General features: G+C 42.1%; 1 protein-coding gene across 3 annotated transcripts; it reads left to right on the forward strand.

Annotated features, from left to right (window-relative positions):
• Window positions 1–1,016: 1,016 nt before the first annotated feature.
• LOC134088254 (uncharacterized) lies at window positions 1,017–14,157 on the forward strand. Of its 3 annotated transcripts, XM_062542179.1 has the most exons (11): window positions 1,017–1,089; window positions 2,357–2,674; window positions 3,531–3,836; window positions 5,233–5,431; window positions 5,557–5,847; window positions 6,040–6,203; window positions 10,782–10,836; window positions 11,016–11,095; window positions 11,857–11,903; window positions 12,002–12,115; window positions 13,830–14,157. In XM_062542179.1, the coding sequence occupies exons 1-11, from the start codon at window positions 1,035–1,037 to the stop codon at window positions 13,875–13,877; spliced, it is 1,677 nt and encodes a 558-aa protein (XP_062398163.1). In that variant the 5' UTR covers window positions 1,017–1,034; the 3' UTR covers window positions 13,878–14,157. The 3 variants fall into 3 exon arrangements, 2 of the variants coding, with proteins under 2 accessions (XP_062398163.1, XP_062398165.1); XR_009939925.1 differs by lacking the exons at window positions 11,857–11,903; window positions 12,002–12,115; window positions 13,830–14,157 and having other exon boundaries at window positions 6,040–6,336; window positions 11,016–11,092; XM_062542181.1 differs by lacking the exons at window positions 5,233–5,431; window positions 5,557–5,847; window positions 6,040–6,203.
• Window positions 14,158–14,645: the final 488 nt, after the last annotated feature.

Raw genomic sequence — 14,645 nt, forward strand, 5'->3', positions numbered from 1 at the left:
GTGGTGAATGAGAATTTACTGATGTGTTGCGTGATATCGCTGCACCCAAGTAGCAGTGCTTCGCTGGAATCCAGTAACTGAAATCCAGTTATAGAGTTGGCAAAAATATAGCCTACATTGTGCGTGTACTTTGTCCGAGTGGCTGTAATGTAGTGAGTACAGTATGCTGCACATATGAAATGCGACTTGAAATCCGTCTAAAACAACAGCTGGCCAGCAGGTGGGAAAAACCAGAAGGCACACAATACCGGCACCAACAACACTGCTTTCTTTTTCGCCTTGTGGTCAAACACCACTGTGGATACCGCTGGGTTCAGCGCAAAAAAATAAAAAACTATGATTTACAGTGCGCCGCAATGAAAACATAGGTCAACTTCGACCACGGCGTGCAGAAGAGTGGCTAAGCAGCAAAATGCCGCTTGCGCTGCCCAGCAGCAGACCAGTTCTTGTGCGTGCAAGCCATTGAAAGTAATGGGTTTCATAGCGCATGCCGCGTGCGAAGTAATTGGGCCTGAAGGCGTCAGGTGCAGTGGGCGGCCGGAAGTGTGTCTTCCCAGTAACCACCCCATGGTATGTTTCTGTGCCCCTTCTGCCAGGCAGATCTCGTCTCTCTCACTCTCTCAAGGAGCTGTTCACATCAGCCTTTGTGGTTTGGCTTTAGCAGGCTGCACCTTGCTGCACCACATCCTCTGCAGTTTCTACAGTCTTTGTCAAGGACTTTGTTACAGTCATTTTCTTCACACATATATGCACAAACATGATTATGTTCAAGCGACACTTACAACACACACTTCTTATTCAAAATATGATATAGTTATTTTTCCACAACACACACAACAGAACTTATGTTTATATGACAAACCAATCAGATAAATGCTCTCTGACTGAAAAGAGACCAACAGACACACCATCAGAGGCGGTAACACACACACACTCACACACACACACACACACCTGAAACATACCCGACAATAGAGACACAGCCGTCCTCACTCTTCTGTGCGTTGACTCACACACTCTCCTCACACACACTCATGGCTCTTCATCAGCTGGTGCTGTTCTTCCTCTTCCTCCACTGTGGACTCTCAGGTAAGAAGACTCATTTCTCACCTGATGGATGTTGGGTATAGGATTGTTGGCTGTGAGTAACTTCAGAAACTCGTAGTAACAAAGCGTGTTTCTTCTGAGTTCCACATTCAGACGTGTGATTCTTCTGGGTTCCACACTCACCCACAACAAAAGAAAAATCTAAAAATCTTCTCTATGAGATGGATTGAAAGTGAGCTGCTTCTCGGATTTGTATGTTTCATCCTGCCCATCTCATGTTGTTTTTTCTCTCTCCTCAAACAAGGGCTTTGTTACACCTACAAGTGTGTGTGTTTTGTTGGTCTTGCTTTAACAACAGGCCTTATTTTGCGTCCAGTGTTTGTTTTTTGAGTAGTGTTTGCCCCCCCTAACAAAAATAGGCCTGATAATGGCCTATATTTGGAACGAAGTGTGAACTGTCACACACACACCTTTTGAGCAATGTTGCTGAGCGACACTTCCATTGAGATTGGGCAACATATTAATTTCTATCTCGATGATTTGGATACTGAGATCATCCAATCAGAGTGGCAGCATTGAATTACATGGCCTCTGATTCTGGCTTTTGTTCTGTGCTTGTACTTCTCTAGAAGTATATGATTAATAGGTTGCGAGACTGGTTGGGCATATCAGGCCTGGCTCTTGACTGGTTCACATTACTGATTGAAGTTTTGCTGTATCATGTCTGGGTGATCAAAATTCTTCATTTAAGCATAACTTCTTTGAGAACCCCCCCCCCCCCCCCCACACACACACACACACACACACTATCTGGACCATGTAAACATGATTTAGGACCTACTTTAGGTAGTAGGCCATCTCCTGCCGTCAGTATATATATATATATATCTATGTCGTTTCTCAAGATGGTCCGCCATGATGGATAGTACGCATTTCAGGTTTGGGTGTAAGAAAATGCCTCCATGCCACTATTTCCACCCTGGTCCAAATAATCACTCCAAACATAAATACATCTGGACTCTAGAGGGAGCTGTACAGTCGCCAAAGATACCTAAACCTGCATAGAGTTGCCTCGAGTGATTGTGCTTCTGAAGAGCTAAGCTTTACCCATTACAATACTGTGCTTTGTACACTGCGCATGTTTTTAAACTGTTACTTCTAGTGCTATTGTGCCAGCTATTGTTTCTGTGGAGAGAAGGGTCTACTAAGCAAATGCAAACGTAACCAACCCAACCTAACACGTTGCTATGGTAACACCTGGAAGAATTTGTTCCTGAAAGTATTATGACAGAAAATGATTATTTTCCAGATTATTGGAGCAGCATCAGGATGTTGTCTGTACAGAATGGCCAGCCAGCCATCATCCCCTGCCTGTATGAGAAGGAACACAAAGATGATACTAAGCTCTGGTGTAGGAAAGATGATCTGTCTAAGTGTGCTCCAGCTGTGAACAGCACACAGAGTCAGCGTCCTGCTGGTGTGTCCATTTCTGATGACATCACACATGGAATCTTCACTGTGAATATGACGAACATCAGCCGTACAGATTCTGGTTACCATTGCTGCACTGTTAAACCCAGAACTGAGCCACCCATAACAAAAGACTGCACAAACATAAAAGTACAAGGTAGTATCTATTAAGATAATCAAATTATTGTGTGTCCTCTTTATAGAATGGAATAGAATAGAATAGAGTATATACTTTTTTGATCCCGTGAGAGATCTGCATTTAACCTAATTTAACCGAATTAGTGAACACACACAGCACACAGTGAACACACAGTGAGGTGAATCACACATGAGCTGCCTGCCCAAGCAGCGGCGCTCGGGGAGCAGTGTCTTGCTCAAGGGCACTTCAGCTGTGGACTGGTCGGGGATCGAACCGGCAACCCTCCGGTCACAAGCCTGAAACCCTACCCAGTAGGCCACGGCTGCCCCTTAATAAAGAGAGGACCTACTGGTAACGAGACATTTAAAAAAAAAAAAAAAAAAAAAAAAACATTTAAACACAAACAGCGGTAAACTGTGGGGGATACTACATTTTAAAAGCTCTCTTCACCCCATGTTAAAGGTATAGGCCTATTTATGGATGTGACATACAGCCCCACATATAAGTGTTCACTGAATACTGTATGACTGAGGCACTGGCTGGTTAGCATGTTACTGTAACTGTAGTGCATATCTAGTGCATGCACAACTGTTTTTGAAATCATTCATTCATTATTATAACATTTTACTGTTAATTCTAGGTAATATTTGAGTGTTCTCAATTACGAAAAATATACACAGTCCCTTTAAACCAAATAATAATTTATTATTAATTATTCATTTATAAATAACAGACAGGACAGACAAATAGTGAGTTTGTGTTGGTGTGTATTAGCAGCTGTAGGCACCACACTGTTCACCTGTACCCTCACCTGCTGTTTTATCAGCCACCATGACCAGACTCTGCTCAGTCACGCTGGGCTTTTGTTTTCCAGATCATCCAGTGCTGATCGTAGACAACGCCATGATAAGCGGGAATGAGAGTGGGACTGCCTCTTTTAGCTTCCAGTACCGTTACTCTGGAACGTCCCAGATGTTCTGTCAGCTAAGAGGGGAGTGTGTGGTATCATCAGCCACTGACCCTGGATCTTTGAATGGGATGTCAGTGATGCTGAGTAACGTAGCTCGGAGAGTGACTCTCAATGGCCTGCAGAGGAAGAACACTGGCTGGTATGTGCTCTCTATTTGGCCATACCAGATACCTGTTCATCTCAACGTGATTGGCATCGAACCAACCCCAGGTGAGCCTGCTGAACATATGTGCTGGCTAAAACTGGTTGTCATGGTTCCATTTAGGGGCCTACTTAGTCGGTTTAAAATGCATGTTCTGAACCACAGGGTGCAAGCGCACTTGAGGCTTGTCCAGTCCACTTCCATTAGATTGGCAGCAGAATAAGGCTACGGTTACATGTGGCCTGCTATTATCATGAACAAACATTTCACCCTCTTTGTTTTCCAAAAATAACATCGTGCACACCTGTCAGTTCATAGACCCTAGTTTACACTAACCTCTGTATATGTATATGCCTTCAAGAGCATACCAAACCCGTAGGTAGTAGTGTAACGAGAAGCTCAAATCCCGAAAATAGCAACGGCATCAACGAATCACTTTCTCTTTCTCATTTGAACTGTATTTGTAAATGCAACTTTGAATGCATCCATGATCAACATAGCCAAATGAAAATGTAAAAATTAGTCAAACTTTTGGCACAGATGCAAGTACTGCCAAATATTGTGACGTTGGCTGCTTAAGAAGGTCGCTCTTTAGGCTCGTAGATTGAATTGCCTAATTGCGGTAATGGAAATGCGGCTTATGTGTGTGTACGTCTGAGAGACGTTGACACAGCAGTAGTGATAGCAGCGGAGAGTAGAAGCTCCTGATGCTATACTCCTGGGCCCGTATTCACAAAGAATTTTAGGGCTAAAAGTAGCTCCTAACTGGCGAATTTAGGGAGGAACTCCTAAAAATAATGGGCGTGTCACTCCTAACTTTAGGACTCCTAATTTTTTTCACTAAAAGTTATTCACAAAGCATTTTAGGCCTAAAAGTAGCTCCTAAGTCTAGGACAGGTTAAAAGAAGTCGAGAGGACTCCTAACTCGCTAAGAGCTATTCACAAAGGATCCTAAAATGGCAGAGCGACGGCGCCGTGTGTTGGACGCACTGAATGATACAGAATTAATAGAACGATACCGACTGAACCGTGAGGGAATACAAATTGTTGTGGACCTTGTGAGGGATGCAATAACAGCACCAACTATGCGCAACAACCCGATCAGTCCCGAATTGAAATGTTTGGCTACACTTCGCTACTTGGCAACGGGGGAAATGCAATTATGTAACGCCGACGATTTAGGAATATCCCAGCCATCGGTCAGCAGAATCATTCACCAAACCATCAATGCACTCTGTAGACCCCATATAATTCGACAGTTTATTCGTTTTCCCTTGGACATTCGCCAACTTCATAGAAACAAAGCCAGCTTCATGGAAATTGCCGGTATGCCCGGAGTGGTCGGTGCTATAGACGGGACACATATAAGAATAATCGCACCATGTCAGGACGAGGACGTGTTCGTCAACAGGAAGAAAACACATTCCATCAATACTCAGATTGTGTTTGATGCACACTTCACAGTTCTTGATGTTGTTGCAAAGTGGCCCGGATCCACTCATGACTCCAGGTTATTGATGGAGAGTGGTCTGAGGGAGCTGTTTGAAAGGCGTCATGTGCCAGCTGGATGTCACTTGTTGGGGGACAGTGGCTATCCCTGCAAGTCGTGGCTCCTCACACCCTATCTCCATCCACAAGTGGGACCACAGCTAAATTACAATAGGTAACAGTAAGTGCACAAGTTGCCTATATTACTTAGAATGACCAAAATGTCCAAGCTTATAACAAATTATTGGTGGCTCTTGTTAGTGAGATCCATAATGCTTACTGTTTTCGATGTATGTTTAGAGCACACAAGAAGACACGCAGTGTGGTGGAAAGGGGGATTGGACAGCTAAAGCGACGTTTCCACGTTCTCCACAGTGAAATCCGCCTTAGTCCCGAGAAGGCAAGTCAAGTAATCACTGTGTGCGCGCTTCTTCACAACCTGTGCCAACAAAGAAACATACCCCAACCAGGAGATGGTGATGAGTTTGAGGAAGATAACGATGACAATGACAATGACGAAAACCATTTTTTCGACGGAGTGGAACAATGTGGACTGCCATTCAGGGATCACTTTGTCCATACACACTTTGGGTAAATAATCACATACGCACAAATGACTAGATACACATTTTAGGATATTTGAATAGTTTATTGACTTTGCATTTTTTTTATTTTAAGATTGTAATATTCGGTCTTCAATTTTATTAGCCTCTCTTTTGCTTCAAGGAGCCTTTTCTGTCTTTTCAAGACACGCATCTCCAGCTTCCACTTCTTTTCCTTCAGGGGTGATGGCCACGCACCAGCAGCAGAACTGAGGGGAGAGGCAGGTGATGCTATAGGGATCGTGGAGGAAGAACCTGGAAGAGGAAGAGGTGCTGCACGAAGAGGTGGCGTAAGAGGAAGAGGTGCAGTAAGAGGACGAAGAGGTGCAGTAAGAGGACGAAGAGGTGCAGTAAGAGTCAGGGGTGGAAGACGCGCATGAAGAGGAAGATGGCCTGCATGTGAAGGACCTGGGTTTTCATCCTGGCTCCTATAACAGAAATGGTAGCCTGTTAATGGACAAAATTAACACAGATTTGGGTGGGTGGTTTGTTGTATGTCCTTCATTAAACATCACTAAAAATATACAAGTATTACAATCATTGCGTGAACATACCCCTCTATTTCTATCAGAACCTGCATTGTTGGATCAGTTGCCGCCTCAATGCCCGTTATACTGGTGTCTGACCCAATGACGCTGTACACCACCGATGCAATGTGGCTCAGTGGCTTAGGTGCTGATCCTCCTCCTTAACACATGCATTGAAAGTTTCACCAACTCAAAACAAGCCAAGCCTACATAAAACTTAAAAGCGTACTTAAATGTAAGCATATTGCCCACCATTAATCCTCAAGTTATGACCGGAATTCAAATAAGACTGGCCCTCAAATTCGAACATACGCGCACGTTGGAAAAATAGGGTCTTTTACCTGCTGTAATCCAATCAATATTCCATAAAGGTAATCCACCGCGATCGGTGCTTCAAACTGGTAACAATGGAGCGCTCCAGAAGAAATGCATGTCTCACAATAAAACGCACGTAAGAAAGAAAGGCCTGCCTATAATGCAAGCCTGACAAGCACAAAAAGAAAAAGTCAATAAAAGATCCCGGACATAATTTGAGGATTGCCGAAGATGTTTTTATTATTGAATTAAAAAATAATGATGGTGCACATTTAAGGCCTTTAACATTATAGCCTACCTGTTGCCACGCTTGCCCGTTTAAAGGCTGCAATCTCCATTCTTGACTGCGATTGAAGCGCATACCAACGCCTCTCGCAGTCGTCCGTAGTCCGGGACACAAGCGGGAATGCTGCATTTATATTTAAGCAAATCGTCTCCCACGCCACACGCTTGGATTTACTTGATATCCCAGGCCCAAATTTTCCTTTGATGATTTCTCTTTTATCTAGCACCAACTGGGCCAGCAGCAGTAACTGGTCATGCGTCCAGTTGGGCTTTCTTTTGCGTTTCTCCAAGTCATCCATCCGTCATTCAACTACGAGGCTACTTCAGGAGCGACATATTTGGGCCCTTTAAGTAGGCTACTGCAAGACATCAATAGGCTAATAAGGTGCCAATTAACAAGACAAGATGCAAGTGTCGTTTTTCATTATTAGTCTAGTGGCGGTTTTCATTAGGGTAGCTATTAGGCTACCCTGATTTAATTTAATTTAATTTAATTCACATTTGTTTCTCTCTGCCTTTTTTGAATTACACTTCACTATAGGGCCTGCACAAACATGCCATTATATATGCATTTAGATAGAATTACTATTATTATTTTGTGTGAGAACACAGACATAGCCTACATCGCGTAATTCCATGATGTGGTGCGTCTTTGTTACGTTGCGTATGACGGCCCTGTCATCTAACAACCAATCACCGTGATCATGGCGAGGAAGCTCGTGCATGAGAATTGACGTCATCCATAGCAACGAAGACTCACTTTTAGTTTAGGAGTGGGCGTTTCTCCTTACTAAAAGTAGGTCTGAAAGGCTTTGTGAATAACTCTTAAGGGAAAACTCCTAACTAAAACCTTTTAGCGCGATTTAGGAGTACTCTTAGTGGTAAGATAAGATGCTTTGTGAATACGGGCCCTGGGCCCGTATTCACAAAGAATTTTAGGGCTAAAAGTAGCTCCTAACTGGCGAATTTAGGGAGGAACTCCTAAAAATAATGGGCGTGTCACTCCTAACTTTATGACTCCTAATTTTTTTCACTAAAAGTTATTCACAAAGCATTCTAAGCCTAAAAGTAGCTCCTAAGTCTAGGACAGCGTAAAAGAACTCGAGAGGACTTCTAATTTCTTCTAAACTTCGCGATGTTTTGAAATGACCGTGCAGTGCAGGAGCTCGCTGTCATGCAAGGGAATAAATGTGCATTGCAAAGGATGCAAATGCAATAATGCCACCGACAACCAAAACCACCATTGCATGTAGGCCTAAACTAAATGTAACGTCTTATTGTGCCTAATTAAATTAAATCGCTTCTCCTCTTTGCAAATATAGGCTACGTGTTTTCATACAGATTCATTTAAAACATGTTGCAAATATACTGCTCCAGTCCATAGTGTTTCATTAAGCCTAGGCTTGCTTTACTCTTTATTCATTAAGGCTATGCCTATTTATTCATCATCTTCCATCCTTCACAGCCCGACATAGCGCACGCATTCTCACCAGCTAAGACCTAATACCTGTCACTCAACTCGTCATTGTAGGGGAGGTTTGCCATCATTCCCGCGTTATAATCACCAGCCAATCAAGGTGGTCACTTTCATCAAGCTCGTGCATGAGTAATGACGTCAACCATAGCAACGAAGACTCACTTTTAGTTTAGGAGTGGGCGTTTCTCCTTACTAAAAGTAGGTATGAAAGGCTTTGTGAATAACTTTTAGGGGAAAACTCCTAACTAAAATCTTCTAGCGCGATTTAGGAGTACTCTTAGTGGTAAGATAAAATGCTTTGTGAATACGGGCCCTGGTGTTTCCAATGCGTTTTAAGCCTTACACTGACAGACTTTGACAAGATTTGGGAAAGATTCTGGAAAGATTGTAGTCTTTTAACTGAAGTCCCTCATTCAAGCTTTACTCAAAAGACTACCATCTTTCAAGAATCTTTCCCAAATCTTGTCAAAGTCTGTCAGTGTAAGATAGGCTTTATGAGTACGGAACCTATTTGTACTACTGTGGAAGTTCGGTAGCCTGACAAGCCAAACTGTTCGGACCTAGCGGTTCTGTTGCCTGATCAGGTTGCTGATCTTGCAATGCCGACACACACGTCTGTAGCATTCTGTTAAAAATGTGCATTTAAAACAGCCGTTCTTTACTCTATCTGGACATCGCTATGAGCATAACATTTTTTGAACGGGCACTGCACTAGTCCTTCTTTAAAACGAATGACTTGAGTGCTTCTTTCTGCTCAACCTTCAAAGAAAAGCCCAAGTCTAAGGCTGCGTTCAGACTGCCAGCCAAAATCCGATTTTTAGCCCATTCAGATTTGAATCGGATGTCACTTTTGAAGTCTGAACAGTGACAGGTCACATGAAATCCGATTTTTGCAAACCACATCCAGGAGGTAGTTTCATATCGCATTCGTATCGGATATGGACAGATGCGTTTTAGTCTGAACAGCTCCAAACACGCAGATCGGATTTGACTGTCCGTGACGTGACTTTACGTGTGTGACCGCCCACCTATTTCGAGTTGTGTGCCAACGTTACGGCTATGTCTTTTGACCATGTTATATTAAACGTGACTTAACAATACTCAATGCTAAATAGTGCATTATACAGTCTCTGCTCTGTTTCTATGGAAGTTGCAAGAATCCACATTGTTCTATTAAATGCCGTTAAATAATTAAATAGCCTTCCAACAGTTTGAAGCGGAGCTTGCCACCGATTAGTTTCGGTTTCTGTCGCGCAAATGTACACACGCATGCATTCAATGAACACTCACCTAGTTGTGTTGTGCTGTTTAATCACACCAAATTGGCAAGTTTTTCCTCCTGATGGCAAAAATGTTTGTTTTCGTTGCTACAGCAACCTGTCAGATCTGTTACTGATGCGACCCAGTCTGAACAGAGCCATATTCGATTTGGACACTTGCTAAAGTCAGCCCTTAAAATCGGATATGAGAAGGAATCAGATTTGAATCAGATTCGTCTGCAGTCTGAACGCGGCCTAATTCTTGCCAAACCGATTCAAACGAGCGCGCTTCGTTAGCCTCATCCATCTTTCGTTTTTCTCTATGGTTGTGCAACATGGTCTCACATCCAACTCGTCGAACGAGGACGCATGGTCCAGCCCCCTAGCGTCATTATCGGAAGCCGAAGGTGAGCTAAGGCGGGCTCAAGGACTCCGTACACAGATAGAACATTCTGTTGGACCGACTGACAGGCTTGGCCTTAACGGTGCGACCCTAGACCATCCCACTAGGCAAAACATATTTTTTTTACCGCTAGGGTGCGTCTAGATTTCTAGGCTAGAAGTTTGGTACTATCCCGGGCATTATTGGTGGGGTAATTTACAAGATACACCATGGCGCCTGCCCTAAGCCATTCGACCAAACCTTGACTGAGGAAAGGGAAGGGCGCTTTCGCTCGTTTTATGCTTGCATATTTCTCTGCAGAGCTTCCCCTACAGCCTTAGAGTGTATATCTATAGGCTATTTTCATATTTATAAATGGCAAGCGTGGTTCTTCGTTCCTCACTCGTCTCAGACTTCCAGATGTAGACAAGGGTCGGTCACTCCCCGGACAAACAGCAAGGCTGCAATAGCGGATAGCCTATAGGGACGCTGGGGGTGGGAAGAAATATTACTGTTTCCGATAAAACTGTAAAATGGTCAGTCGAGCAAAACAACGATTTCTAAGCTATTTTATGACTATGAAAATGTTGCATAGGGTCTCTTTAAGGTTAATTAAGCTACAAAAACTTGTCATTCTGAAAACTTCTTAAACTTGCTTGCATGTTTTGTCAACAACAGGATCTCCTGAGACGAACACAAACACGACTGCTTCCAACCCAGACCATCATGGAATGTATGTAGTTCCCATTTACCAAATATTCCATCAAAATGACTGGATGCTAATTTCGCTAGCTACAGTTAAAAGCTGTATTAAAATGAGTCAATATAAATGTCATTGTAAATTCTAAAGGATGTTATGATTGTATTTGTAGGTCAATTAATTGTATTCATTTTATTTTTTATTACTCTCAGGGTTGAGGTGCTAGTCCCAGTCTGTATTGCTGTGCTCATTGTCCTTTGTGCTGTAGTGGGTCTGGTACGATGGAGACGAGGTGAGTCTCAAAGTGAATCACTACAGATAGGCTTCAGTACCAGAGACGGTTTATAAAGCGAGACGATTCATATGAGGGTAAATTCCGGTTTCACTGTGACGTAGTGCCACTCCCATTTAGGAGGCAAACGGGAGAAATAAACCTTATCTCGGAAAATGACCATTCCCTTAGCCCTACATTCAGCAATGCAACCCAATGAACCCATATTCTACAAGGCACACGTCTTTCTAATATTCCCACATTGAAATCGTATTTTCCAGCGAGATAAATACATAGAAAAATAACTTTGTTCACGACCTGTCCCTCCTGACCTGACCTGTCTCTGCTAATTGCGCAGGCCACCTGTTATCAATGGCACACTGCTTCAGCTTCTTCTACACCATTCTAAACCGATGATATCGTCACTGTTCACGCCCCTTTAGGAGGCGGAAGTGGGTGCCATTTCATTCCATTGAAAAACCCCTTTATGATTCATCTTAGTAACTATACGATCTTTGGTAGAACAGCACTGTGTGAGTCTCAAAGTGAATCACTAAGTGAATCACTACAGATAGGCTTCAATAGAACAGCACTGTGTGAGTCTCAAAGTGAATCACTAAGTGAATCACTACAGATAGGCTTCAGTAGAACAGCACTGTGTGAGTCCCAAAGCGAATCACTACAGATAGGCTTCAGAAAACAGCACTGTTTATAGTTGTCTAACATATTTATGACCTGCCAATTTCAGGCTTCTGACTGAGAGTCTTGTCGTTTTTAACCAGGAAAGAGAAAGCCACCTCAACAAGCTGCTGCCGATGCAAACTCAGCTGTGAGTGGAACATCACACCTCCCATTCTGTGTGTGTGTGTGTGCGTGCGTGAGAAAAACATGTTATTTTGCCTCTTTCTTGTGTATTCATCTGTCCAGTGTGAGACCATCCGCCTTGATGAGACACGCAGGAAGGTGTCACCGAAACACGTCGTATCTGCTGATGCCGTCTACGTGAATGACATGCGCTGGGAGAGGTCACCAAAACAGGCAGTGAGTGGAATATCACAATTAAATAGCACCCCTGTGATTTTCTGTCTGTGTGTGATTCTCCTTTATAGTGGTTGGCTTCATAGCCAAGTCTCTGGGGTTTAATACAAGTAAAAACAATGATTGGGTAGACACTGTAAAGTTGTCAGTAACATTCTGTAGCATGCTGTATCATATATGAGACTGCTACAGATTGAGATACTGTCGCATTTGTTACAGCCGGCTCAGAAACCTCAACACAAAAATGAGACGGACGGCAGAGTTTATCAAAAACAGAACATTTTATTTAATTAAATATATATATATATATATATATATATTTATTTAATTAAATTCAGGTTAAAATCCAGGGGTTAAATATGAAATAACTCAATCAAGAATGTAGTGTCTTCAGGTGTGGGAGATGCAAATCTTCTAATAGCAAACTCACAGCCTTTATTTTCACACCCTCTCAAGTGCAGACAATTAAACTGACTCTGGCTGTGGCAGTGCCACTACAAGGCCAGAGGGGTTGATGATGGACATACAATCACACGAGACAACTACATACACAAATGTAATACATGTTGTGCACATAATGTTATGATCCCATGCTAAAGTTTACTAAAAAGACATCTTTTGGAAATTGATCTTAAAGGGATAATCCGGAGTGAAATGCACTATAGAGCAATTTTTCGGACTATTGGGAGTACATACGTTGAGTTGACACCAAAATCATGTAATTCGGATGTATTTTGAGAAAGTTCGAGTTCACCGTTTTTAGCCAAAACTCGTTAGCCTGGAAGTGAACCGGGCATGTCCTTTCGCCGCTACAAAACGCTATTTTTATACCTCTTCCAAACAACACTACACTTACGTGGTAGTGAGTAGAGGGTCCCTAAAGCCAAACCGAAGTATCCCCACGTCTTTATGTGGTTGGATAGAGAGTCCAGAATGAATTTAATCGAGTCCGTACCTTTCCGGAAAAAACGGTTAAAAACGGTTAACTCGAACTTTCTCAAAATACATCCGAATGACATGATTTTGGTGTCAACTCAACGTATGTACTCCCAATAGTCCGAAAAATTGATCTAAAGTGCATTTCACTCCGGATTATCCCTTTCATGCCAAATAAATAAGGAAAAATTCCAACCTTTAAGGACACCAATTTTCTTTGTGAATAAATAAATTAATGTAAAAATGTTCTTAAAATACAGGGGGCATACACACCCTGTATGCTAAATTCACACATAGGCAGGCACATTTTTAGCTACACTAAATGTCATGGATCCAGAGTACTATGCATCCTGATATATTTCCCTTGGTCTTTACAATTAGCATAGCACCACATCATCCCATACCCTTCACCATACCTAGAGATTGGTTTAGCTTTATTGCAGTTATTTGCATTGAGAGATGATCTTATGGAAAGTACCCCATTTTTTATTCCTGTTTTTAGTCAACTGTAGCATGGGTTCATAAAGAGACATGCTAAGATGATCATATTTGAGGTTACTACGGATTGAGATGCTGTATCATATGCTGTATGACATTACTACAGATAAAACTGCTGTATATCTACAGTTTGTGCCTACAACTGATTAATATGCTGTATGTATCGTATGTGAGTCTGTTCAAGTGTGTGTGTTTCTTCAAATCATTCTCTCTTATACAGCCCATAATTGATAAATGAATAATCATTTAATTAATACCTTTCTGTGTGTTTTCACCTTTCCAGCTCAAGGTCTCTGCAGCTCGAAATCTTTACACTGAAGTCCGAGTTTGATACAAATAAGCGCCTCATCTCTTCAATTCAAACAAACAAAAAAACATCAAACATATGGAACACATACAGTACAACCCCACCCTTTTCTATTGCTTGACCTCGCGCTCTCTTTTCATGATTAAAAAAAAAATATTTGATACATTGTTTTATCTTGTATATTTGGTTTTCTTGTTAAGTTTACGTTTGTTGTTTGTTTGTGGTTAAAGGTAAACTATGCAACGTTTTTCAGTAAATCAATTCGTTCCATACTGTTATATATGAATAAATGAGTCATTCCCGGTCGAACAGTGTTTTTTTTTCGGCCGCCCTAATTGTCTGTAGCGGTAGAACCACGCTTTCAACTTCAGGAGCCCTCGGGCACGCACCCATGCTCTACTCCAGGAAGTGTCATGCAAAGTCTCATGAAAAGGCACAGCAGACTGACCAATTGAGGAGTTTTGTCAAATATACACGCTAAAGCTGTAGGGGAAGCTCTGCAGAGAAATATGCAAGCATAAAACGAGCGAAAATGAAAAGTGAAAGCGAAACCGGCGATGAAATCGCAAATCCTGCATAGTATACCTTTAATGGCAAATAAATTGTACATTTACCCACCAATCACATACAGTGGGGAGAATAAGTATTTGAACCCATGCTGCTAAAATTGACTAAAAAGAGGATTGATCCTAATGCCTTAATTAAAGAAATTAATAAAAATCCAACCTTTAAAGGGGCACTATTATGCTCATTTATCTTTTTCATTGTACTTTTGTGGATTACATAGCTTTT

The sequence above is a fragment of the Sardina pilchardus genome, chromosome 7, assembly GCF_963854185.1.
Source record: "Sardina pilchardus chromosome 7, fSarPil1.1, whole genome shotgun sequence".
Lineage (NCBI taxonomy): Eukaryota > Metazoa > Chordata > Actinopteri > Clupeiformes > Clupeidae > Sardina > Sardina pilchardus.

Coding starts and splice junctions, on each gene's coding strand:
- LOC134088254 (XM_062542179.1), top strand. CDS start 1,035: ATGGCTCTTCATCAGCTGGTGCTGTTCTTCCTCTTCCTCCACTGTGGA. Junction 5,432..5,556: donor CCACAGCTAAATTACAATAG/GTAACAGTAAGT, acceptor ATGTATGTTTAG/AGCACACAAGAAGACACGCA. Junction 11,904..12,001: donor CTGCCGATGCAAACTCAGCT/GTGAGTGGAACA, acceptor TCATCTGTCCAG/TGTGAGACCATCCGCCTTGA.